At 48.3% G+C, this 27,503-nt stretch overlaps 1 protein-coding gene across 1 annotated transcript in view; it reads left to right on the top strand.

Moving 5' to 3' along the window:
* The window catches only part of LOC144504750 (nesprin-1-like), a 603,924-nt gene that overhangs the window by 66,236 nt on the left and 510,185 nt on the right, over nucleotides 1-27,503 (top strand). The window contains exons 3-4 of the mRNA XM_078230493.1: nucleotides 22,008-22,103; nucleotides 23,114-23,197. Of these exons, the coding sequence (XP_078086619.1) occupies nucleotides 22,008-22,103; nucleotides 23,114-23,197 (180 nt within the window). The remainder of the gene's footprint in view (nucleotides 1-22,007; nucleotides 22,104-23,113; nucleotides 23,198-27,503) is intronic.

Raw genomic sequence — 27,503 nt, 5'->3', positions numbered from 1 at the left:
AACCCAGGTCCCTGGAGCTGTGAAGCAGCAGTGCTAACCACTGTGCTACCGTGCCGCCCCTTAGTGTCCCAGTTGTGTAGGTTAGGTGGATTGGCCATTCAAAATTGCCTCTTGGTGTCCCAAGGTGTGTAGGTTAGGTGGATTGGGCATGTCAAAAGCGCAGGGTTACGGGACGGAATAGGAGGAGTGTGTGGGCCTGGGTAAGATGCTCTTTCGGAGAGTCGATGCGGACTCGATGGGCCGAATGGGCTCTTTCTCCACCGTAGGGATTCTGTGGTTCTTCTGGGTGCCATTGTCCTCATGAATATAGTGTGTGTAGAGTGGGGGAGGAGTATTACATGTCTGTCTTGTAACAATGCCGTCCCCTAAGTGATGTCGCAATTAGGTCATCGAGATATAAAGCACGGAAACAGGCCCTTCAGCCCAACTCGTCCAGGCCGACCAGATTTCCTAAACTGAACTAATCCCATTTGCCTGCGTTTGGCCCCTATCCCTCGAAACCTTTCCCATCCGTGTACCCGTCCAAATGTCTTTTAAATGTTGTAATTGTACCCGCCTCTACCCCCTCCTCTGGCAGCTCATTCCATACACGCATCACCCTCTGTGTGAAAAGGTTGCCCCTCAGGTCCCTTTCCCCTCTCACCTTAAACCTATGCCCTCTAGTTTTGGACTCCCCAACCCTGGGGAAAAGACCTTGACTATTGACCTTTCTATCCCCCTCATGATTTTCTAAACCTCTACAAGGTCACCCCTCATCCTCCTACGCTCCGGGGAAAAAAGTCCCAGCCTATCCAGTCTCTCCTTATAATTCAAACCTTCCAGTCCCAGTAACATCCTTGTAAATCTTTTTTGCACCCTTTCCAGTTTAATAACATCCTCCCTATACAGTATGGTTATTTATAGAATGTTGCTGCACAGAAGCGATTCAGCCCATTATACCGATGTGTTGGCACTTTGAAAGAACCACACAATTAATCTTATTCCTCCTCCTCTTTCCCCATTAGCCCCACAAGTTTCCTCCCACCTTCCAAATATTTAATCAATTGACTGCCGAAAGTTACTGTTGAGTGCAATAATTCTGAGGGTCTCAAATCTACACATAGTTTGGACAAATTCAATTGTCAAAGACCCCCTGGAGGGTGTTTTCATAGAATGCATTGAGACAGCTTCCTAGAACAATGCACCGTGGAACTAACCAAGGAAGAGGTTATTTTAAATCTTATATTGTGTAATGTGACAAGGTTAATTGGTAATCTCATGGTGATGAACTTAAAGCAATTAATAACAGTGCATGAAAATTGCGAGAGGAACTAACGGGACTTAAAACCGACAAACTCCCTGCACCTTACAGCCCATATCCTGAGGGTCTAAAGGAGACAGAGACAGGGGCCGGAATCTTATCACCGTTCCCGCCGTTGGGATTTTCCCATCCCGCTGCAGTGAGCGGAGATTTGGACAGCCGTCATATTCTTTGACCTCACTGCTGCGGGGGTGTGGCGTGAACAACAGGTAAGATCACGCCCAGTGGATCCGTAGAAACATAGGAGCAGGAGGAGGCCATTCGGCCCTCCGAGCCTGCTCCGTCATTCATTACGATCATGGCTGATCGTCCAATTCAATAGCCTGATCCCCACCTTCCTCCCTCGTATCTTTTGAACCCCTTCACCTCAAGTGCTATATCTAACTGCTTCTCGAAAACATTCACACCGGGATTCTCCCACCCCACCCGCCACAGAGTTGGAACGGGCGAGGGACGGACAATGGAAATGTCCGTTGACCTCAAGAGGGATTTTCCGGTCTCGGGTCGAGTGAGGCCGTAAAGGCCGGCCCTCAATGTTTTGGCCTCAACTACATTCCGTGATAGCAAATTCCATAGACTGACCAGTCTCTGGGTGAAGAAATTTCTCCTCATCTCCGTTCTAAACTATCTGTTTGGGTGGCATGGTGGCACAGTGGTTAGCACTGCTGCCTCACAGCACCAGGGACCCGGGTTCAATTCCGGCTTTGGGTGACTGCCTGTGTAGAGTTTGCACATTCTCCCCGTATCTGCGTGGGTTTCCTCCGGTTTCCTCCCAAATTCCAAAAGATGCGATTGGCCACGCTAAGTTGCCCCTTAGTGTGAGGGGGATTCGGTGGGATGGTTGTCAGTGCAGGCTCGATGGGCCAAATGGCCTACCTTCTGCGCTGTAGGGATTCTGTGACTCTGTATCCTCAGACTGTGACCCCTGATTCTGGAAACCCCCACCATCGGGGACATCCTTCATGCATCTATCCTGTCTAGTCCTGTTGAAGAGTTTTATATGTTGTCTGGAATCTTCCCAAATTCCTTAGATTCGAGGACAGCCCTGGTGGATTGGATGGCAGCAAATGCTGTTCAAGAGAAGGATAGAGAAAATAGGAGACGACAGGCCAGTTACCCTGACAACCAGTCATCAAGGAAATGCCGGGACCTATTATTGAGGAAGTGCTAACAATGTGCTCAGAAAATCGTAACATGATTAGTTTAAAGTTTATTTATTTGTGTCACAAGTCGGCTTACATTAACACTGCAATGAAGTTACTGTGAAAATCCCCTAGTCACCACACTCCAGTGCCTGTTCGGGTACACTGAGGGATAATTTAGCATGGCCAATGTACCTAACCTGCATGTCTTTCGCACTGTGGGAAGGAACCGGAGCAGCCGGAGGAAACCCACGCAGACACGAGGAGAATGTACAAACTCCACACAGACAGTGACCCAAGCTGGGAATCGAACCCGGGTCCCTGGCGCTGTGAGGCAGCAGTGCTAACCACTGTGCTACCGTGCCGTCCATGATTAGCCAGTGTTGACATGGTTTTATGAAAGGAAAATCATGCCTGACAATTTTTTTTAAAGAGTTTTTTGAGGATGGAAATTATCAGAAGGATGTGACTGCACTGAAGAGGGTGCAGAGGAGATTTACCAGGATGCTGCCTGGGCTGGAGGCTCTGAGCTATGAGGAGAGATTGAATAGGCTGGGGCTGTTTTCCTTGGAGCAGCGAAGGTTGAGAGGGGAGCTGATAGAGGTGGGTAAGATTATGAGGGGCATGGAGAGGGTGAATAGGAAGGCACTGTGTCCATCTGTAGAGGGGGTCAATAAACAGGAGGCATAGATTTAAGGTGAGAGGTAGAAGGCTATGAGGGGAGTTGAGGAGAAACATTTTCACCCAGAGGGTGGTGGGTGTCTGTAATTCACTGCCTGAATGGGTGGTTGAGTGAGAGACTCTCGTAACATTTAGGAAGTATTTACACATTCACTTGCTTTGACATAACCTCCAGGGCTCTGGGCCAACGTTGGAAAATGATTTGTGTCGTCAGCTCTTTGTTGACCAGCAATGGACACAATGGGCTGAATGGCCTCCTTTGGAGTTATAAATCTCTGTGACCCATCAGTTTAAGTGGAATGAGTGAGTGGATTTTCAGTAGGCATTTGACAAGGTGCCAGAAAAAAGGTTTTTAAACAAGTCGGCATTCTGAATCCCGTGTTGGAGAGTAAGTCAGGAGTTTGGATGTGGAGGTGGACGTGACTGAATTACCATCTGTGGATTGCTTCCCGTTAACTTCCACAGTGGGAGAATTAAGCATCAATTCATAGAATCATAGAATCCCTACAGTGCAGAAGGAGGCCATTCAGCCCATCGAGTCTGCACCGACCACAATCTTACCCAGGCCCTATCCCCACAACCCCATGCATTTACCCTAATTAGTCCCCCTGACACTAAGGGGCAATTTAGCATGGCCAATCCACCTAACCCGCACATCTTTGGACACTAAGGGACAACTTATAATGGCCAATCCACCTAACCTGCACATCTTGGGACACTAAGGGGACAATTTAGCTTGGCTAATCCACCTAACCTGCACATCTTTGGATTGTGGGAGGAAACCGGAGCACCCGGAGGAAACCTACACAGATACGGGAAGAACGTGCAGACTCCGCACAGACAGTGACCCAAGCCGGGAATTGAACCCGGGTCCCTGGCACTGTGAGGCAGTAGTGCTAACCACTGTGCCACCGTGCCACCCCTTTAGAACATTAGAAACTCTGAGACAATTCGTGGAAACCCATTGGCTCCAATTTTGCATGAAGGATTTAGAGGTTGCTCCAATTACAGTGTTTTGAGTGGAAAGTGTGGTTGTACCCTGGGGAAGGGAGATGTGAGACATGGCCAGACTAACTCTCAGTGGCACAGTGGTTAACACTGTTGCCTCACAGCGTCAGGGACCCGGGTTCAATTCCTGGCTTGGGCCACTGTCTGTCTGGAGTTTGCACATTCTCCCCGTGTCTGCGTGGATTTCCTCCGGGTGCTCCAGTTTCTACCCATTGTCCAAAGATGGGCGGGGAAGGTGGATTGGCCATGCTAAATTGCCCCTTAGTGTCTGAAGAATAAGCAGGGTAAATATGGGGCTAGGGCTTGGGTGGTTGTCCATGCAGGCTCGATGGGCCAAATGGCCTCCTTCTGCACTGTAGGGAGTCTATGATTTGATGATTCTAACTCTGCCTGTGAGAAAGTCCTGTCTGTTTTTCACTCATGTTGCCACTTAATGCAGGAATGTGTTTGTGTGACCCTCCTCCAGCGTTGGGGCCACTGGTAACTAGGCTAGTTAGTTAAAAGCCTGCAACAGCTAGAAAATCACATCCTGTACGCCACTCGAGGAGACAAGGAGCATTGTGGGAATCACGCACTCAAAGGATTGGCACTCTCGAGGCAATGACCCAGCCCGCGGGATTCTGGGAGCTGATGAGGGTGAAGGTCAGGTGGCTGGTGGAGGAGGCCTCTGTGAAAGATGGGGTTTCACATTCTGCAGGTGAGGCAGAGGTAGTTTGACAAACCAATTCAGAGTCGCCACTCAACTGCTGGGCAGCGTAGGTATGGGATTCATATTCTCTTAAATGCAGTGTGAGTTCCCATGGAAACGGTTGCCTCTGCTGCGATTACTGTTGCCGTGGAGATGACTCCCACAAGAGAATGCAGCACAACACAATTTTAATCCTCAAACGCAAAAAACCCAAAGTGGGCTTCTTGACTTGAACCTGCTGGCGTCACCAGTAACAGCCAATTCAGTTCTGATTTCCCCAAGGACATTTCTCCTGGTCTTTATTCCTCACCTTGTATCCCCCCCCCTCCTTGCCCAACATTCCCCTTCATCCCCTGAAGGCGATTGTTACTCAAGAGTACTCAGATATGGAGGCTTGTCTCCTCACTTGCGCATTGACAGACATTGTTCACACATTACGCAGGCTTTCCAGTGGAACAGTGGTCGGCGAGATCCAATCTTTACTGATGGGTGGCATTGTACCACAGTTGTTGGCACTGCTGACTCACAGCGCCAGGGACCCGGGTTCAATACCGGCCTTGGATCACTGTCGGTGAGGAGTCTACACGCTGTCCTTGTGTCTGTGTGGGTTTCTTCCGGGTACTCCAGTTCCCACCCAGAGTCTGAAAGGCATGCTGGTTAGGTCGATTGGCCATCGTAAATTGCCCCTTAGTGTCCAAAGATGAGCAGGTTAGGTGGATTGGCCATGCTAAATTGCCCCTTAGTGTCCAAAGATGAGCAGGTTAGGTGGATTGGCCATGCTAAATTGCCCCTTAGCGTCCAAAGATGAGCAGGTTAGGTGGATTGGCCATGCTAAATTGCCCCTTAGTGTCCAAATGTACACAGGTTAGGTGGATTGGCCATGCTAAATTGCCCCTTAGTGTCCAAAGATGAGCAGGTTAGGTGGATTGGCCATGCTAAATTGTCCCTTAGTGTCCAAATGTGCGCAGGTTAGGTGGATTGGCCATGCTAAATTGCCCCTTAGTGTCCCAAAGATGAGCAGGTTAGGTGGATTGGCCATGCTAAATTGCTCCTTAGTGCCCCAAAGATTAGCAGGTTAGATGGATTGGCCATGCTAAATTGCTCCTTAGTGTCCCAAAGATTAGCAGGTTAGATGGATTGGCCATGCTAAATTGCCCCTTAGTGTCCAAAGTTGAGCAGGTTAGGTGGATTGGTGGTGTAAATGTGCGGGGTTACGGGGATAGGGCAGAAGGGAGGACCTGGGTAAGATGCACTTTTGGAGGGTCGATGCAGACCTGATGGGCCAAGTGGCCTCTTTCTGAGCCATCGGGATTCTATTGTAAAATTGATGGGTTGCCAGTGCAGGTCAGTGAGCACAAATGTGATGGATCAATGGGGTCTTTGTACGAGTTAGGATAGAGGCGGCAGAGTTCTGGATGAACTCAAGCTTGCATTCGCTAAACCTTGGGGAAAAAAAACATTGTTCCCAACCTAAATTGCTGCCAACTCATTGCCCCCAAATCCCGGAGAACAGTGCTCCCCATCTCAGCAGCTTTGCTTGGATTTTAAAGTAAAAGTTTCAAGTTTATTTATTAGTGTCACAAGAAGGTTTACATTAACACTGCAATGAAGAAACTGTGAAAATTCCCTAGTTGCCACACTCCGGCGCCTGTCCGGGTACACTGAGGGAGAATTTAGCATGGCCAATGCACCTAACCCGCACGTCTTTGGAGTGTGGGAGGAAACCGGAGCACCCGGAGGAAACCCGCACAGACACGGGGAGAACGTGCAAACTCCACACAGACAGTGACCCAAGCCGGGAATTGAACCCGGGTCCCTGGCGCTGTGAGGCAGCAGTGCTAACCACTGTGCTACCGTGCTGCCCACACAGGGTGCAGCAGGGAGCTGACCCATTGCATTTCCAAGCCTCTGGGTGAGGAACCCACTCAGTGATCCTGTGCACATCCTCTCCTTTTGCAAAGTCATTTCAAGAGAAGTGGTGATTATGGTGTAACTTGAGCAAGATCGCACCTTAACGAACAGACCGCAAGGCAGACTTTCGCAAGAATGTGGGTAGGTCTCGTGGAGAATTGCAGCCTGTGATCAGAGCAACTGGACATAGAAACAGAGAAACATAGAAAACTACAACACAAAACAGGCCCTTCGGCCCCACAAGTTGTGCCGAACATATCCCTACCTTTTAGGCCTACCTATAACCCTCCATCCTATTAAGCTCCATGTACTCATCCAGGAGTCTCTTAAAAGACCCTATTGAGTTTGCCTCCACCACCACTGACGGCAGCCGATTCCACTCGCCCACTACTCTCTGTCTGAAAAGCTTCCCCCTAACATTTCCCCTGTACCTACCCCCCAGCACTTTAAACCTGTGTCCTCTCGTAGCAGCCATTTCCACCCTGGGAAATAGCCTCTGAGAGTCCACCCGATCTATGCCTCCCAACATCTTATATACCTCTATTAGGTCTCCTCTCATCCTACGTCTCTCCAAGGAGAAAAGACCGAGCTCCCTCAGCCTATCCTCGTAAGGCATGCCACTCAATCCAGGCAACATCCTTGTAAATCTCCTCTGCACCCTTTCAATCTTTTCCACATCCTTCCTGTAATGAGGCGACCAGAACTGAGCACAGTACTCCAAGTGTGAAACAAACTGATATACACCCCATCGAAGCAATATCAGCCCCCTCCGATCCTACACTGGTCAAGTGAGAGTTGTCAGTGGTTGTGCTGAGGGCTCCAATAGTTACCATGGAAGTTTTTATTTTGTTTGATAAATTCTAGTTGCCTGGTTTATCCTGTTTGACTCAACACTCGGTGGTTTGTGACCATCCAGAGGCTGATTTTTAGTGTTGGCGGCACGGTGGTACAGTGGTTAGCACTGCAGCCTCCCAATGCCGGGGACCCGGGTTCGATTCCCGGCTTAGGTCACTGTCTGTGCGGAGTCTGCACATTCTCCCCGTGACTGCGTGGGTTTCCTCCCGGTGCTCTGGTTTCCTCCCACAGTCCAAAAGACGTGCTGGTTAGATGCATTGGCCAGGCCGAATTCTCCCTCAGTGTACCTGAACGGGCGCTGGAGTGTGGCGACTAAGGGATTTTCACAGTAACTTCATTGCAGTGTTTGCCTCCTTGGACAAGTAAGCCTACCTGTGACACTGATAAATAAACTTTAACAGCACGATGGACGGGCAGCACAGACTTTATTGTTTGCGAATGGCTCACCCGGTGCCAAAATGGGCACCTTTCACCTTGAGTTGGATCAAATGCCCAAATGCCTGAGGTTGAACGATCGACTGGTGCATGTTGTCCTCTACCACTCTGACATTGAAGCATCCTTACTGCCATGGTCACAGGCTTCTGCTGCTGTAATGTTATCCCTATATCCGTTACTCACTGGCTTGTGATTTAACACGCTTTAACAGTGCCATTGTTTCTGCTGTTTGTTAGGTTTCCTGTCCCATTTGAGTGATGGTACAAGAGATGGTTTATTGCAATTTATAGTGAAAGCCTGTGTGGCCAGGTTAGATCAGGATTATCTCATCCTTTGTAGGTTTTTTTTCTCTCTCCTAGGTAGATCATTGGGGGAGCGTTTAAGCTCATTTTATCCTGCCTCAAGGCCTGCCTCCTCTCGTTGTTCCAGTAAGCCAGATCAAAGATCATTTATAAATTAATTGCTGGTGGCTTAATTGTAATCCTTTGTCCCAAGCTCCCTATGGCGGGAATATTATCAAGTCCAGAAATTAAAACTGCCTGAAATGATCAAATATCTTCTCCTTTGGTCCTAAAATACTTGTTACTGAAATCCAGTCAAAAGAAAATCTTCTGTTCACTTTATTTGTTAGTTAAACCAGCAAACAGAGGGCAGTTTGAGAAGTAGGGAGGTAGAATTGTTTGGAGTGCAGGCGTTTGTCCCCTGTATAGGCTGAGAAGGCAAGTATTCCAATTTAATTAAACAAACAAGATCAGGAATCGACACTTTAATTCATTCAACAATCTCCCCTGATTAACACCTTAGGTACCAACTCAAACTTAAACGGTAACAACTCATTGGCTGGAATTTTACCGCCTTGCCCGCCCTGGAATCGGGGAGGGTGAGGCTCGCTGAACGGAGATCTCCGTTGGCCTCGGGTGGGATTTTATGATCTCGCCCGAGTCCATTATCTCTTTTACTGAACTTTTAACTCTTAACTGAACATCAACTTTAGTTATTTAACTGAAAATAGATACTACCGAATTTAGGAAAAGCATTTCTTAATATCCCCGATGTAGAATCTATCTCCTCTCTGAAGAATCCTTCAGGGCACACTTCTTACCATGGTGAATCTCTATAGAGTTGTCATCGGCAAACAAAGGACTGCACATGTCTTTTATCTACAAATTTTTCACTTCCAGAAGATTCTCTGTCATCCAGCCAATTGTATAACCAGAAACCGATCGCACGGCTCAAACAGCCAATGCAATTACTTGTAAACTATGCTATTGTGCTTAATTCAAATGGCATGTCTCTCACATAATGGCAATAAAATTCGATGCCACCAAATCTACAGGAAAGTAATTTCACCATTTTGCCATTTGACCAACACGGGAATCTTCAGGTCACAGTTCCCAGACCTGATCCCTGATTCAGAGTAACTTTACGACCTGCATCTGGTTTTAATTATAAGTTGACCAAAAATCCCAACATGCTTAACTCTCAGCCAGAATAGCCATTTTAAAGACACTATTGCCATTATTATTGTAGTCATTCTTTCTCCGTCTACAATAGGCTGAGGAGGCTGAAGGACTGAAGTACTATAGTGCTGCCGATGATGGGAGGGTGTAATTGCAGTGTGACATGTTTACATAGACAGTTCCCATTGTAGCTTGATGGGCAGAGGATGGTGGAGTGCTAATATCAATGAACTAGGTGCCTAGAGGCAAGTTCTCTGGGGTGTGGGGGTTGAGGGGGTGGGGGGGGGGGGCGGGGTGGAGGTGAGGGGTGGGACACAAGCTCAAATCTCACCATGGCAGCTGGTGGATCAAATCTGGAATTGAACATTACGTGAAACTGCCATTGGTTGTTGTAAAACTGGTTTTATCATAGAATCCCTACAGTGCAGAAGGAAGCCATTCAGCCCATCGAGTCTGCACTGACTCTCCAACAGAACATCTCACCAAGGCCCTATCCCCATAACCAAACATAATTACCCTGCTAATCCCCCTATCCTACACATCCTGGGACACTAAGGGGTAATTTAGCATGGCCAATCCACCAAATCTGCACATCTTTGGAGTGTGGGAGGAAACCAGAACACCTGGAGGAAACCCATGTGGACACGGGGAAACTGCACAGATAGTGACCCAAGGTCGGAATCAAACCCAGGTCCCTGGCACTGTGAGGCAGCAGTGCTAACTACCGTACTACCGTGCCTACCCAAGGATCTGCCGTCCTTACCTGGTCTGGCCTACATGTGGCTTCAGACTCACAGCAATATGGTTGACTCTTAATTGACCTCTGAAATGGCTGAACAAGCCACTCAGTTCAGGGGCTATTAGGGATGGGCAATAAATGCTGGTCCAGCCAGCGACACTCCGAACCCCTGAAATAAATAAACGTGGAGGAGGGAATTGAAAATCAGGAAAAATGTCAGAAATATGACAATAGGAAATGAGGTTTTGTCGACTGAAATAACTCCTCAGAGGCCAGTGTCCCTTCACCAGAAGGTCAACCTCATGGGCTTTGCAGTGCTAATGTCACCGAACTAGGTGCTTAGCAGCAGGTTCTCTTGGGGGGGAGCGGGGGGAGAGGGAGCACAGGCTCTAATCCCACCACGGCACCTGGTGGATTAGTAAAAGTAATCAAATCTGGAACTGAACATTATGCTGACTGTGAAACTGCCATTGGTTGTTGTAAAACCGGTTTATCATAGAATCCCTATAATGGAGAAGGAGGCCATTCAGCCCATCAAGTCTACACTGGTTCTTCAACAGAGCATCTCACCCAGACCCTATCCCCATAAACCAACAGAATTACCCTGCTAATCCCCGTATCCTACACATCATGGGACATTAAGTGGCAATTTATCATGGCCAATCCACCAAACCTGCACATCTTTGGACTGTGGCAGGAAATCGGAGCACCCGGAGGAAACCCACGCAGACACGGGGAGAACATGCGAACTCCACACAGACAGTGACTGAAGCCGGGAATCGAACCCGGGTCCCTGGCACTGTGAGGTATCAGTGCTAACCACTGTACTACCGTGCCTACCCAAAGATCTGCCGTCCCTACCTGGTCTGGACTACATTTGGCTCCAGACCCACAGCAATGTGGTTGACTCTTAACTGCCCTCTGAAATGGCCAAGCAAGCCACCAAGTTCAGGGGCAACTAGAGATGGGCAACAAATGCTAGTCCAGCCAGCCACACTCCGAACCCCTGAAATAAATAAACATGGAGGAAGGGATTGAAAATCAGAAACATTCAGTGTCAGAAATATGACGATAGGAATTGAGGTTTTGTCGACTGAAATAACTCCTCAGAGGCCGGTGTCCCTTCACCAGATTCCCTTTATTTACAAACTCAATTCCACTCCTCAGAGTGTTTCAGTTACAAAGTCAGAATCCGGAGTGTGAGGAGCCCTGACGCTCCCATATTTCTGTACAGTGAGACTGATTGGACAGGCAATTGAGACCTCAATCAGGGAGCTCATACTCCCTGGTCAACCTCATGGACTTTGTTGAAGTCATTAAATGCAGAGGAAGTCCACATTGGATATTCTTAAATCTGTTATAGATATGGAGGTGTTACTTCCTTTTGCTCATTACTCAGTAGCCTGCTTCTTCGGATTGAAGTTGTACCTTAGAAAGCAAACTTCACCACACCATCACTGCGCCCGTACCGGGAGAATGCCAAAATAGAGGCAATCTCTGCATTTAAACAAAGATCATGCCATTAGCCTTTACCGTCACGGCACTGGTACCTATCCCCTCACTCATTTCAGCGCGTGGTGCGGTGGCACAGTGGTTCGTTCTGCCGCCTCACAGCGCCTGGGACCCGGGTTCGATTCCCGGCTTTGGTCACTGTCTGTCTGTGCGGAGCCTGCACATTTCCCCCGTGTCTGCGTGGGTTTCCTCTGGGTGTTCTGGTTTCCTCCAAAGGTGTGCAGTTTAGGCCATACTAAGTTGCCCCTTAGTGTCCAAAGATGAGTGGGTTAGATGGATTAGCCGCGATAAATGTGTAGGGTTACCAGGATAGGGTGGGGGAGAGAGCTTGGGTCAAATACTCTGTTAGAGTGTGGACCCGATGGGCTGAATGGCACCCATAGAGTTTCCATGATTCTATGAAAATGAGCCTCCTCATGAGGCCAGTTGATTGGTCTGAGCGCAGACGGTCGTGTTCAATGGTTTAATTGATCTGTGTTTGATTATGCAAGTCCGGTAACTGATGTTGCTCACTGTGCTCAATTGGTTAAGCCTGGTGTGGACTCAGAGTAAACAGACAATACCGGAAGTGCTGGAAGCTGTTAGAAGTATGGGAATAGACATCTTAATCTGTGTGTAAAACTCTAAATAAAGTTCTTGCCTGCTTAGAAATGAGTGTCATCCCAGCATTTCTCTGTGGCAAATGAAGTAGATTGAATGGACAGCAGAGACCAATGGGCCCCTCTTGGAGGCGACCAGCGTTGGAGGGATTCCGAGCAAGTTGAAGCAGTCACTGCTGCTCTAATCACTGGAGGATGAAGATTTACCTCAAAATCTTCACGTGGCCCCCAAAATATTTCAGGATGTAATTCTGGCGACAGCACCAGGATCACATTCTCCAACATCAACCTCACTAAGCTCTGCTGGGCTTAACGCACACCACAGACCCAACTCTTGGCATCTTGTCAGGCCGGGAGATTAGGGACTGCCCTCTGAGCCTGATCTGGAGAGGACGTGCTTTGACACCAATAACTTGATGCTCCTTGGGTGGTGCGACGCCACCAGCTGCGGGGTGTAGGCCCCGGCTCCCAGCTTCCCTTCCCCTCTTGACGCTAGTTTTTCAAGTTTGATTTTGAGTTTGCTGACGACACCACCGTAGTGGGTCGGACCTCAAACAATGACGAGACAGAGTACAGGAATGAGATAGAGAATCTCTCCCTCAATGCCCACAAAACGAACGAGATTGTCATCGACTTCAGCAAGCGTAAATGAGAACATGCCCCTGTCTACATCAACGGGGACGAAGTAGAAATGGTCAAGAGCTTCAAATTTTTAGGTGTCCAGATAACCAACAACCTGTCCTGGTCCCCCCCCCCCGCCACATGCCGACACTCTAGTTAAGAAAGCCCACCAACGCCTCTACTTACTCAGAAGATTAAGGAAATTTGGCATGTCAGCTACAACTCTCACCAACTTTTACAGATACACCATAGAAAGCATTCTTTCTGGTTGTATCTGGTATGGCTCCTGCTCTGCCCAAAACCGCAAGAAACTACAAAAGGTCGTGAATGTAGCCCAATCCATCACGCAAACCAGCCTCCCATCCATTGACTCTGTCTACACTTTGCCTCGGCAAAGCAACCAGTGTAATTAAAGACTCCACGCAACCCGGACATTCTCTCTTCCGCCTTCTTCCGTCGGGAAAAAGATACAAAAGTCTGAGGTCACGCACCAACCGACTCAAGAACAGCTTCTCCCCTGCTGCTGTTAGACTTTTGAATGGACTTACCTTGCATTAAGTTGATCTTTCTCTACACCCTAGCTATGAATGTAACACTACATTCTGCACTCTCTCGTTTCCTTCTCTATGAATGGTATGCTTTGTCTGTATAACATGCAAGAAACAATACTTTTCACTGTATACTCATACATGTGACAATAATAAATCAAAAAAATTGTTTGCCTTGTAAAGCGTGGATGGAGTTCACGACCTCTGTGAGGTGTCGGAGGAGGACTCCAAATTGGTCTTGGAGTCAGCGGCGTGCGGCTGACAGGAGAATCAGCCACACAACACAAAGACAATCATCAGTGAGGCAGGAGAACAATCTAGATTTGTTCACATTGATTGTCTGGCAAAAGCCGGAGGAAGTATTGCTCATATCTGGATAGCCTGTCTTCGCTCTGACAGCATCTCCTTGTCATCTCCGCACATTGTAATTCCCAGGGATCTGAAGGATGGCAAATTTAATTGTCAGTCAGGGAGATGTCATCGAGATGTTTACAATTGTGAGATGTTTCGATTGAGTCGACAGAGAGAAGAACCTGTTTCCATCGAGTTTAAAATTTATTCATTGGTTTCACAAGTAGGCTGACATTAACAGTGCAATGAAATTACTGTGAAAATCCCCTAGTCGCCACACTCTGGTGCCTGTTCGGGTACACTGATGTGCGGGTTAGGTTGATTGGCCAGGTTAAAAATTGCCCTTAGAATTCTGAGATGCGTAGGTTAGAGGGATTAGCGGGTAAATATGTGGGGGTAGGGCCTGGGTGGGATTGTGGTCGGTGCAGACTCGATGGGCCGAATGGCCTCCTTCTGCACTGTAGGGTTTCTATGTTTCTATGTTACTGAGGGAGAATGGACAATGCACCTAACCAGCACGTCTTTCGGACTGTGGGAGGAAACCAGAGGAAACCCACGCAGACACAGGGAGAACATGCAAACTGCACACAGGCAGTGACCCAAGGCTGGAATTGAACCCGGATCCCTGGCGCTGTGAGGCAGCAGTGCTAACCACTGGGCCACCGTGCTACCAGGAGGAGAGTGAATAACTGGAGGACACAGATTGAAGACAATTAGCAAAAGAAGCAGGTGTATGAAGCCTCCTTTTCCACACAGCGGACTGTTCTGATCTGATTGGGTGGTGGGATGGAATTTTCAAAGGGGAATTCCATATAATTTTGAAAAGGCCACGTTAGCAGGGCTATGGGGCAACAGCAGAGAGGGTGAGACAAATTGGACATCCCTTTCAAAGAGCACCACAGACACAATGGGCCGAATGGCCACTTCCTGTACTGTAAGACTCTCTGATTCTATTTGATGTAAATGCTCTCATGGTATTGGTGAGAATGATAAGGCCTCACACCTAATAATAGCAATGTTTAAGAGCTTACACCTTCTCGGCATTGTGGTTCTCTGGAACAGAGAGGAACAATGCTGTACACGGTGACATTATCGAACAATCACTTTTAATGAGCTTCCCACCAGCTCTGCTGGGGGCGTGGAGGTTGTGCTAAAGCAGGGCACCAAATAGCATGTCACTGCAACATTGTCCGCGTTTCCTTGCTCAGAGTGTTTGAAGCAGGAACCCATTACGAAATGAGCAGCTCCTGACCCCCTGACCCCTGATGGGGGTAAAATTGGGTTATGCAACATTGGATTGTCAGCCTTCCTAACGGGGGAATCTGCCACATGCACATTTGTTTGCGTGTCTGCATATGCTTGCGTGTGCTTGCATGTATGCGTGTATGTATGTGCATTTGTGTGTGTGTGTATGCATACGTGTGTGTCTGCTTGTGTGTGCGTGTGTGTGTGCTTGCATGTATGTGTGTATGTGTGCATGTATGTGTGTGTTTGCATGTATATTTGTGTGATACATGAGTGTTTATGTAATACATGTCTGCGGGTGTTTGTGATGTGTGAGTGTCAGTGTGTGTCTGTGTATGTGATGCATGTGTGTGTATGTGCATGTGTGTGTGTCTGTGTGTGTGTTTTTGTATGCATGTATGTTCATGTGTCAGTGTGTGTGTATGTCTGTGTATGTAATGCATGTGTGTGTGTGCCTGCGTGTATGTGAGGCATGTGTGTCTGTATGTGCATGTGTGTGTGTATGTCTGTGTGTGGGTGTGTCTGTGTGTGTGTGTATGACTGTGTGTGCGTGTGTCTGTGAGTGTGTGTGTATGTCTGCGTGTGGGTGTGTCTGTGTGCGTGTGTGTGTATGTCTGTGTGTGGGTGTGGCTGTGTGTGTGTATGTCTGTGTGTGGGTGTGTCTGTGTGCGTGTGTGAGTGTGTGTGCATGTGAGCATCTGTGTGTCTGCCTGTGTTAAACCACTTTACAGGTAATGAATCACTTTTGAAGTATAGTCAGTTATAATGTAGGAAACACAGCAGTGTGCATGTTTGTGTGTCATGCATGTGTGTGTATCATGTGTGTGCCATGCATATGTGCATCTTGTGTGCTTGTATAAACAGGGAGGTGTCCCTCTTTAACTTTGAAACACTGCACTGGATTCGAACCAGCTCAATAAATGTCTTCCCTTTCTTAGACATCGATTGTCATTTAAAATGATTCTAGAGTGACGCAGAAAAATAAACCCCAGATACCTTGCTGCTTTGTTAATCCGGATGCTGTGGAGATGTATTTTACATTATACAATGGTGCTGCTCTTTAATACTATGAGTGAAAGGGAAACATTCCACTGGCTTCACATTCCTGACAAAATTGTACTTTTGCCTTCTCTCATTTGCATTGTGTTCAAGCCTCATTCTCTACACAGGTGCAGCGTCAATCAGCTCCGTCTGTAACGTGTATTGGAGGACCGTGGATTTAAACTGTTCGTAATCATAGAATAGAATCATAGAATCCCTGCAGTGCAGAAGGAGGCCATTTGGCCCATCGAGTCTGCACCGACCACAATCCCACCCAGGCCCTATTCCCAAAACCCCACATATTTACCCCACATAATCCCCCTGACACTAGATTCAACTTAGCATGGCCAATCAACCTAACCCGCACAACTTTAAGTTGTAAGTTTAAAGTTTATTTATTAGTGTCACAAGTAGGCTTGCATTAACACCGCAATGAAGTTACTGTGAAAATCCCCCCAGTCGTCACACTCCGGCGCCTGTTCGGGTAGAATTCCGCATGGCCAACATGCCTAACCAGCCCGTCTTTTGGACTGTGGGAGGAAACCGGAGCACCCGGAGGAAACCCACGCAGACACGGGGAGAACGTGCAAACTCCGCACAGGCAGTGACCCAAGCTGGAAATCGAACCCAGGTCCCCGGCGCTGTGAGTCATGGAATTATAGAATCCCAAAGTGCAGAAGGAGGCCATTCGGCCCATCGAGTCTGCACCAACCACAATTCCACCCAGGCCCTATTCCCGTAAACCCTCATATTTACCCTGCTAATCCCCCCTGACACGAGGGTCAATTTACCCTGGCCAATCAACCTAACCTGCACATCTTCGGACTGTGGAAGGAAACCGGAGCACCCGGAGGAAACCCACGCAGACATGGGGAGAACGTGCAAACTCCACACAGACAGTGACCCGAGGCCGGAATTGAACCCGGGTCCCTGGCGCTGTGAGTCAGCAGTGCGACCGTGCCGCCCATATAACAGGGCCTTTTACGGTTTTCTTATTTACTCGTGGATACATCAAGTTCCCATTGCCATTCCCTCCTTATAGCCTCAGTCTTTGTACTGATGGTGTTCACACAAAGGTGAGAGTTGGAGAGTGCCATGATTTGACCCAGTAATGATGAGGGAAGGGCAATGGGAGTTCCCAGTCAGGACTTGGCTGTGAACTTGGAAGTGATGTTAGTCCCACAATGTTACTCCTCAGCTCCTTCTCAGTGATACCAGTCCCAGAGATGAGGGCTACCGTTGAAGCCTTGTGTGTGCTGGAACCAGAGATTTGGGAGCTCAGCGCCTGTGCCCAGCCCCTGGTGTCTGTCCTGTTAATTCCTGTAGCCAGACAGCCAACCGGGGGATTTTACCGCGGGATTTATCAAGAAGTTGCTGCCAGGAGGCTAGTGTTCAACCAACACAACATTGATTTGATTTGATTTGATTTATTATTGTCACATGTATTAGTATACAGTGAAAAGCATTGTTTCTTGCGTGCTCTACAGACAAAGCATACCGTTCATAGAGTACATAGGGGAGAAGGTAAGGAGAGGGTGCAGAATGTAGTGTTACAGTCATGGCTAGGGTGTAGAGAAAGATCAGCTTAATATGTGGTAGGTTCGTTCAAAAATCTGATAGCAGCAGGGAAGACGCTGTTCTTGAGTCGGTTGGTACGTCATAGGGTGGTAGTGTGGTCAGCACTGCTGTCTCACAGCACCAGGGACCCAGCTTCAATTCTGGCCTCGGGTGACTGTCTGTGTTGAGTTTGCACTTCCTCCCTGTGTCTGCGTGGGTTTCCTCCGGGTGCTCCGATTTCCTCTCACACTCCAAAAATGTGTGGGTTAGGCTGATTGGCCATAGGACATTGCCCCTTAATGTCAGGGGGATTAGCAGGGTAAATATGTGGGGTAGCGGGGATAGGGCCTGGGTGGGATTGTAGTCGATGCAGACTCGATAGGCTGAATGGCCTCCTTCTGCATTGTATGGATTCTATGATTTCAGACTTTTTTATCTTTTTCCCGACGGATGAAGGTGGAAGAGAGTATGTCCGGGGCGTTGATTTTGCTGGCTGCTTTTCCAAGGTAGAGGGAACTGTAGATGGAGTCGGCGGATGGGAGGCTGGTTTGCGTGATGGACTGGGCTTCGTTCATGACCCTTTTGTAGTTTCTTGCGGTCTTGGTCAGAGCAGGAGCCATACCAAACTGTGATACCTCCGTATCGCATTGGTATCAGAGTTTATTTCTTGAAGTGGTCGGCAGAGGCAAAGTGCCCATCTCGCGTTGATTATCCTTGGACCAAGGCAGAACCATTCTCTTCATTGGGTCTCTCTTGAGTCAGCAGGTAGTGGGTTCGAGTCCCACTCTGAGACTTGAGGGCATAGTGCAGCTTGACATCCAAAGGAGAAAGAAATAGAAAGACTTACATTTAAATAGCACCTTTTCACCACTACCCGGTGTCTTGGATCATTTTACAGGCAATGAATTACTTTTGAAGTGTAGTCACTGTTGTAATGTAGGAAATGCAGCAGTCAATCTGTACACAGCAAGATCCCACATACAGAACCGTGGTAATGATCAGATCGTTTGTTTTGTGATGTTGATTGAGTGATGGATATTAGCCAGGACACCAGGGATAATTCCCCTGTTTCTCGTTTCCAAAATAGCTCTGTGGCATCTTTTAGATTCACCAGAGTCGGCCACGCCTTAATTTAACCAAAACTGTGTCCAACAGTTGCCACCTTCGAGGGCGACACAGTGGCACAGTGGTTAGCACTGCTGCCTCACAGCGCCAGGAACCTGGATTCAGTTCCAGCCTTGGGTCGCTGTCTGTGTGGGGTTTGCACCTTCTTCTCGTGTCTGCGTGGGTTTCCTTTGGGCACTCTAGTTTCTTCCCACTGTCCAAAGATTAGGTTGGGTTGATTGGCCATGCTTAATTGCCCCTTAGGGGTATTAGCAGGGTAAATATGTGGGTTTACGGGGATAAGGGCCTGAGTGGCGTTGTTGTTGGTGCAGACTTGATTGAGTCATAGAGGTTTACAGCTTGGAAACAGGCCCTTCGGCCCAATTTGTCCATGCCACCTCTATTTTTTTAACCACTAAGCAAGTCCCAATTGCCCGCGTTTGGCCCATATCCCTCTATACCCATCTTACCCATGTAACTGTCTAAATGCTTATTAAAAGACAAAATTGTACCCGCCTCTACTACTACCTCTGGCAGCTTGTTCCAGACACTCACCATCCTCTGTGTGAAAAAATTGCCCCTCTGGGTCCTTTTCTATCTCTCCCCTCTCACCTTAAACCTATGCCCTCTAGTTTTAGACTCCCCTACCTTTGGGAAAAGATGTTGACTATTTAGCTGATCTATGCCCCTCATTATTTTATAGATCTCTATAAGATCACCCCTAACCCTCCTACGCTCCAGGGAAAAAAGTCCCTCCAGCCTCTCCTTATAACTCAAACCATCAAGTCCCGGTAGCATCCTAGTAAATCTTTTCTGCACTCTTTCTAGTTTAATAATATTACTGGATGGTTTCCTTCTGCCCTATAGGGATTCAGTTCTATGATTCCAAATTGGTGAAACCTTCTGTGCTTGTTCATCCCCTGTTTAGTTTCGTCTTGACGGATGCCTGATTTAATAATGTACATGACCTGAGAGATACATTCTGTTAGAACATTGTTCTCCTGTCATTTACTCGACAAGTTAGAGTACATGAAATAATTTCTAGTGAGTTTATCAGCACCAGTTGGTTTTGTTGTTTGCTAAAAGTGCCTGATTCGTTCATTGTTACGCCATGTTTGGTTCATTTTTATTTATTCATTCGTGGGACATGGGCGTCGCTGGCTGGGCCAGCATTTATTGCCCTTCCCAGTTGCCCTTGGAGGGCAGTTGAGAGTCAACCATATTGCTGTGGCTCTGGAGGCCAGACCGTGTAAGGGAGGCAGATTTCCTTCCCTAAAGGACATTAGTGAACCAGATGGGTTTATCCGACAATCGACAATGGTTTCACGGTCATCAGTAGATTCTTAATTCTAGATTTTAAAAATTGAATTCAAATTCCACCATCTGAAGTGGCGGGATTTGAACCTGGGTTCCCAGAACTTTAGCTGAGTTTCTGGATTAATAGTCTAGTGATAATGTAACTGGGCCATCGCCTCCTTGATGTTGGTCAACTTATCTTTGCTCTGCTTATGAGGAAGTGCGGGTTAAGTCCAAAGATGTGCGGGTTAGGTTGATTGGCCATGCTCAAAATTGCCCCTTAGTGTCCTGAGATGCGTAGGTTAGAGGGATTAGCGGGTAAAATATGTTGGGATATGGGGGTAGGGCCTGGGTGGGATTGTGGTCGGTGCAGACTCGATGGGCCGAATGGCCTCTTTCTGCACTGTGGGGTGTCTATGTCTAAGTGTGTGCCATTTTGGTGTCCTTATCTGAGGAAGGATGTCCTTGCTATAGAGGGAGAACAGCGAAGGTTTACCAGGCTGATTCCTGGGATGGCAGGTCTGTCATATGAGGAGAGACTAAGTCGGTTAGGATTGTATCCATTGGAGTCTGGAAGAATGAGAGGGGATCTCATAGAAACTTATAAAATTCTAACAGGGTTAGACAGGGTAGATTCAGGAAGAATGTTCCCAATGGTGGGGGAGTCCAGAAGTAGGGGTCATAGTTTGAGGATAAGGGGTAAACCTTTTAGGATTGAGGTGAAGAGAAATTTCTTCACCCAAAGGGTGGTGAATGTGTGGAATTTACTACCACAGAGTGTACTTGAGGCCAAAATGTTGTGTGATTTCAAGAAGAAATTAGATGTAGCTTTAGGGGCTAAAGGGATCGAGGGAGATGGGGGAAGGGGGGGATCAGGATATTGAATTCGATGATCAGCCATGATCAAAATGAATGGTGGAGCAGGCTTGAAGGGCCGAATGGCCTCCTCCTGCTTCTAGTTTCGATGTTACTTTGTTAATGTATGTAGGAAGTGTCAGAGTGTTAAAGTTAAAATTCCACATTAGATTTTGTTATTGAAAATTACATTTCAGGAGAGCTTTGACTTTAACAGAGGCTGGACAAGGGTGGGGGGGGGGGGGGGGCAGCTAATCTACTCCCTGGACCTGGATTGGCAGTTTAAATATTTTAAACAAGGTCGGTAGTCTCCGAGTTAACGTGCTCTGCAGGTTCATTAATGGTCAGCCAGGCCTCACCGGCTTCAGAAAACCTGGAGAGGTGAAGACAGCTTTGCGGGGGGGGGGGGGGGGGGGGGTGGGGTGGGGGGGGGGGGGGAAGTGGGGGTGGGGGGAATGGGGGAGGGGGGAGGTGGGGGGGGGAGTGGGGGGGGGGTTTGGGGGGGGTGGTGGGGGTGGAGTGGGGGTGGCGGGGGGGGTGGGGTGTGGGAGGGGGGGAGTGGGGGTGGGGGGATGGGGGAGGGGGGATGGGTGGGGGGGGGGGGGAAGGGAGAGCTAAGTGACATTACAGCACTGCTTATGGGCCAGGAGGAACAGGTTTTCCTCATCTCACTCCACCAAGTGCACCTCTGCACCTGAGATCCGACATTCCCACCATTCCTCTACCCCACCCAGTACAATCCAAAAGTCCACCCATTAATCAGGGATCAGATCTTCCCCCCCCAGCCCCTGGGGTTGGAGATTGGACTCCTTTATCTCCTCCCGGATCACCCCTGGGGTTAGGAATCTGACTCCCCTCCCTCATTCCCTTACCAGCAAATGCAGGCAACCTACTTGAAACTGCGGCCTACTCCTGACTGCAAGCCAAGCCTGTCAACCAGGCCCACACCTTGGTTTCACATTCGGAATCCTACCCCCTCATCCCACCCTCACCTCCCTGCCTATGTAACCCGGCCCGTTAACATCCAGTGCTAAATGTTTCTCGCTCTTGTGTTTCAGCGCAATCCCCCCATTATAGTCAACGATTTATTTGAAGATATCAAGGATGGTGTGATGTTACTGGCGTTGTTGGAGGTTCTATCTGGCCAGCCACTGGTGAGTTTATTTATCAGCTTAACTCAGCATGAACCTCATGGCCTTCTGTCTCCTCTCCTGCTGAACAATACAGATCAGGGACAACGCTAAAGCAGTTGATCTAAGGTGGGATTGTGATACCAGTGTTAATCTCCACGTCCCTGGGTTAAGAAGGAAAGGTTCTGAATCATGAATAAGACTGCACAAAGGAGGCCATCCGACCCTTCACACCTGTCCCTGCTCTACCCAAGTAGTCCCACTTTTCTCCTGCACGTTTTTCCTTTCCAAACATCCCATTTTGAAAGTTACTGCTATATCTGCTTCCACCACTCTTTCAGGTGATGTATGACTGACTACAGAAGAATGTTCTTCAACAAGGGGCGACACGGTGGCACAGTGGTTAGCACTGCTGCCTCACAGCGCCAGGGACCCGGGTTCAATTCCGGCTTTGGGTCACTGTCTGTGTGGAATTTGCATATTCTCCCCCGTGTCTGCGTGGGTTTCCTCCGGGTGCTCCGGTTTCCTCCCACTCTCCTGAGATGTGGGGTTAGGTGGATTGGCCGTGCTAAATTGTCCCTTAGTGTCCAAAAATGTGTGGGTTAGGTGGATTGGCCATGTTAAATTGCCCCTTAGTATCCAAAGGTGTGCAGGTTAAGTGGATTGGGCATGGTAAATTGCCCCTTCGTGTCCAAAGATGTGCAGGTTAGGTGGATTAGCGGGGTAAAAGTGTGGGGTTATAGGGATAGGGCGGGGTTGCACCTGGGTAAGATGCTGTGTTGGAAAGTTAGTGCATACTTGATGGGCCGAATGGCAGCCTTCTGCAGTATAGAGATTCTATGAAGAAGAACTGATGAAGCCACAAATTCCTCCAATGTCCCACTGACCCAGAATTTTGCAGAGGTGATGAGATAGGCCAACGACCCTCTTACAGGAAGTTACTTACTAAATTAATTAAACGCCCAGCTTGCCACCTCAGTATTTTGATGCAGCGGTTTTGGTGTGTGTGACTAATTTGCGTTCCATTTTTGCAGCCTTGTGAACAGGGCCGGAAGCTAAAACGCATCCACTGGTTGAGCAACATTGGAACAGCCTTAAAGTTCCTGGAGGGCAGACGGGTAAGTGTCAACATTCTGGTGTGTTGCGTCTCTGCCTGAAACCCTACCCTTCGGGACAGTTTTTCAGCAATCACAAGTTGGGATTAAGCGAGGACTCATCCAAAGGGATTAGCAGGGTAAATACATGGAGTTAAGGGGATAGGGCCTGGGTGGGATTGTTGTCGGTGCAGACTCGATGGGCTGAATGGCCTCCTTCTGCACTGTAGGGTTTCTATGATTCTATGATGAACCAGAAATGTTATTTAAAATGTAGTCAATTGGATTGGGAGTGATATGAGTGGCAATGAAACCTTAGAATCTTAGAAATCTTAGAAACCCTACAGCACAGAAAGAGGCCATTCGGCCCATCGAGTCTGCACCGACCACAATCCCACCCAGGCCCTACCCCCATATCCCTACATATTTACCCACTAATCCCTCTAACCTACGCATCCCAGGACACTAAGGGCAATTTTAGCATAGCCAATCAACCTAACCCGCACATCTTTGGACTTTGGATCCAATGGATCGGATTGCTGGTATATCAGACAATCTGAGATTCTTTATGTGAAATTCTTTGATAATCAGTGACCCGTGGGCACAGATTTTGATTTGATTTGATTTAATATTATCACATGTATTAGGATACAGTGAAAAGTATTGTTTCTTGCGCGCTATACAAACAAAACATACCCGTTCATAGAGAAGGAAACGAGAGAGTGCAGAATGTAGTCTTACAGTCATAGCTAGGGTGTAGAGAAAGATCAACTTAATGCGAGGTAGGTCCATTCAAAAGTCTGACAGCAGCAGGGATGAAGCTGTTCTTGAGTCGGTTGGTACGTGACCTCAGACTTTTGTATCTTTTCCCATCGGAAGAAGGTGGAAGAGAGAATGTCCGGGGTGCGTGGGGTCCTTAATTATGCTGGCTGCTTTGCTGAGGCAGCGAGAAGTGTAGACGGAGTCAATGGATGGGAGGCTGGTTTGCGTGATGGACTGGGCTACATTCACAACCCTTTGTAGTTCCTTGCGGTCTTGGGCAGAGCAGGAGCCATACCAAGCTGTGACGCAACCAGAAAGAATGCTTTCTATGGTGCATCTGTAAAAGTTGGTGAGAGTCGTAGCTGACATGCCAAATTTCCTTAGTCTTCTGAGAAAGTAGAGGCGTTGTAGAGGAGACTTCTCACTGATGTTCGCACCTCAGGCCTTTCATTTATGTGGGCGGAAAGGGCGATCGTTGGCTTTCTCAGTGGCTACTAAGATTAAAGCAAGTTGCTTCGGACGCTGGAATCTGAAACAGAAACAGGGAATGCTGGAAAGTCTTGCTTCAGCTTTAGCACTGATGAAGGGTCATCCAGACTCGAGACATTGGCTCTATTCTCTCCCCACAGATGCTGTCAGACTTGCTGAGATTTTCCAGGCATTTTCTGTTTTTGTTCCGCATGGTCAGTTGGATACAAGTATATTTCTGGTTTCGTGACAAGTCTTAGCGGGTCTGGCATTTTGAGTCTGATCTTGCTGTTCTGTTGAGAGGTGGAGGTGGGTGGTGGCGGGGGTGAGGTGGGGGGAGGGGTGAGGGAGGTAAGGGGCATTGGTGTATGGGTTAGGCCCAATTGGTCGAAGGATGAATTTTGTTCGATTCTGGTCACTCTTGGTACAGTTGCTGATTTCCTGATATTGGCCTCTGTGATTGATTTCCACAGGGAATAACATAAGTAAAGTTTATTTATTAGTCACAAGTAAGGCTTACATTATCACCGCAATGAAGTTACTGTGAAAATCCCCTAGTTGCCACACTCCGGCGCCTGTTTGGATACAGTGAGGGAGAATTTAGCATGGCCAATGCACCTAACCAGCACGTCTTTCAGACAGTGAGAGGAAACCAGAGCACCCGGAGGAAACCCACGCAGACACAGGGAGAATGTGCAAACTCCACACAGACAGTGACCCAAGCTGGGAATTGAACCCGGGTTCCTGGCACTGTGAGGCAGCAGTGCTAACCGCTGTGCTACCACCGGGTGATGGTACAGTAGCACGGTGGTTAGCACTGCTGCCTCACAGCGCCAGGGACGCGGGTTCGACTCCAGCCTCGGGTGACTGTCTGTGTGGAGTCTGCACATTCTCCCCGTGTCTGCGTGGGTTTCTTCCGAGTGCTCCGGTTCCCGCCCACAGTCCAAAGATGTGCAGGTTAGAAGGATTGGCCATGCTAAATTGCCCCTTGGTGTCCAAAGATGTGCAGGTTAGGTGGATTGGCCATGCTAAATTGCCCCTTGGTGTCCAAAGATGTGCAGGTTAGGTGGATTGGCCATGCTAAATTGCCCCTTCATTTTTTATTCTTCTTGAATTCAAATTCCACCATCTGCCGTGGCGGGATTCGAACCTGGGTCCCCAGAATATTAGCTGGGTTTCTGGATTAATAGTCCAGCGATAACACCACCGGACCATCATTTCCACATAGTGTCCAAAGAGGTGCAGGTTAGGTGGAATAGTCGTGGTAAATGCACGGGGATATAGGGATAGGGAGGAGGGGAAGGCCTGGATGAGATGCTCTTTTGGAGAGTCAGTGCAGACTCGATGGGCTGAATGGCCTCTTTCGGGAACTGTAGGGATTCTATTCTGAGGAACACTGTGAGTCCACCTGACCTGTGGTACCTCAGAGGGTTCACTCCACCCCATCGGAATCCATTCTCAGGGATTCTATCCCTGCCCCCATTTTCCCACGTTGGCCCGACCAGATTCTGACGCCGGGAATGACGAGGGATTTGATTCCTTGGTACTCCCACTGCTGTTGATTTACTGCCTCGCACCATTGGGCCTAGAGTTATCTTGAAGGCCGTTGCCTTGGTAACGTTATTGGTGCTGACTGTGTCGGGGATAATAGAAACAGGCACAAATTAACAGACACGGAATAAAGAAAATTATGTAAGCATGTTAAAGCTCTTTTCGTCACTGGTCAGAAATAAAGGTGCGTCTGAATAATTACTCGCTAACATTCCATCAGGAATTGAATATTTTATGTGAGAAATGTGAAACAAAAATAGAAATACAGATTATTGACTTAAAATATTGGGACGGATAAGAACTTGGAAAAGGGGATGGAATTGGGGGCAGCTCGGAAAGCCGGTGGAACGGGTTTCCTGCTGTACTTAACGATGCGATCTGAATCCTAGTGTTTTGTCTCTGTTTTCCCGGCCAGGTTGAGAGGCTGGTTGACTGCCTGACTGGTCGGGGGGCCAGGGCTGCACTCCAGCACCAGGCTGCAGTTGGGGAGCTCAGAGAGGGGCCGGAGACAGTTGATAGGGGGTGGGGGAGGGGGCAGGGAGGCCCGAGACTGGTTTGTACAGACAGACAGAGAGAGAGAGAGAGAGAGAGGCTCGAGCCTGATCGGAGGCCGGAGATTTCAGAAGCTAAGAGTCTGGGGCTAGAGGGGAGGCCAGAGGCCTGGTGGAGGAGATTAACACAGTAAGAAGTTTAACAACACCAGGTTAAAGTCCAAGAGGTTTATTTGGTAGCAAAAGCCACACAAGCTTTCGGAGCCTTAAGCCCTTTCCTCAGGTGAGTGGGAATTCTGTTCATGCCCTGTTTGTTGCTGACCGTCACATTCTCCGACCTTGCTGCAGTGGGAGAGTAAATGGCCGGTAAGATCGCACCCTCGACGTTTTATCCAGACGGCCAAAATGCTACGAGGGTTAGATTCTGAGGCACAAACATGGCTTCCATTCCCTTCTGTTTGGAAGATCGAAGGGTTGATTGAGGTGTTTAAGATGATTTCAAAGGAAGTGGAAGAGTGGAAACAGAGAAATTGGTTCCTCTGGTTGGGGGTGGGGGTAACTTGGGGGAGTGGGATGGAGGGAGTTGCAAGTTCAGAGGAAGGGAGCAACATCTCAAATTTGAAGCCTTTTGGAAGTAATTCAGAGAAGCACACATACAGGCAAAGGCTAAGAGAAATCTGGGACTCTCTCCACCAAAATACCGTGGGGGAAGGGTTCTTGAGGCCCTCAAGACTGAGATAGATTCTTTTGGTTAGGCAGGGGTATCGAGGGATTGGGAGCAAAGTTAAACGGAGTTCAAAATGCAGATTGACCATGATATGATTGAATGACAGAACCGCCCCGAGGGGCCGAATGGCCTCCTCCTACGTTCTGCCGCGGCTTCCTGCAGGTTAACACATTGAAAGCCAAACAAGTTAAGTTCGAATCACGGACAAGGGAGCATCGTCAAGGAAACCGTTAAAGTGTTTGTGAACTGATAGTGCTGACAGGAAGCGATAGACTAAAAAGGTTGTGAAGTGAAAAGGCTAGCCTTGCAAACCGGCAGGACTGAAGTCACT

Source organism: Mustelus asterias, chromosome 15 (assembly GCF_964213995.1).
Source record: "Mustelus asterias chromosome 15, sMusAst1.hap1.1, whole genome shotgun sequence".
Taxonomy (NCBI): Eukaryota; Metazoa; Chordata; class Chondrichthyes; order Carcharhiniformes; family Triakidae; genus Mustelus; species Mustelus asterias.
The sequence above is the reverse complement of the archived record's forward strand: the minus strand, read 5'-3'. Positions and strand labels throughout refer to the sequence as shown.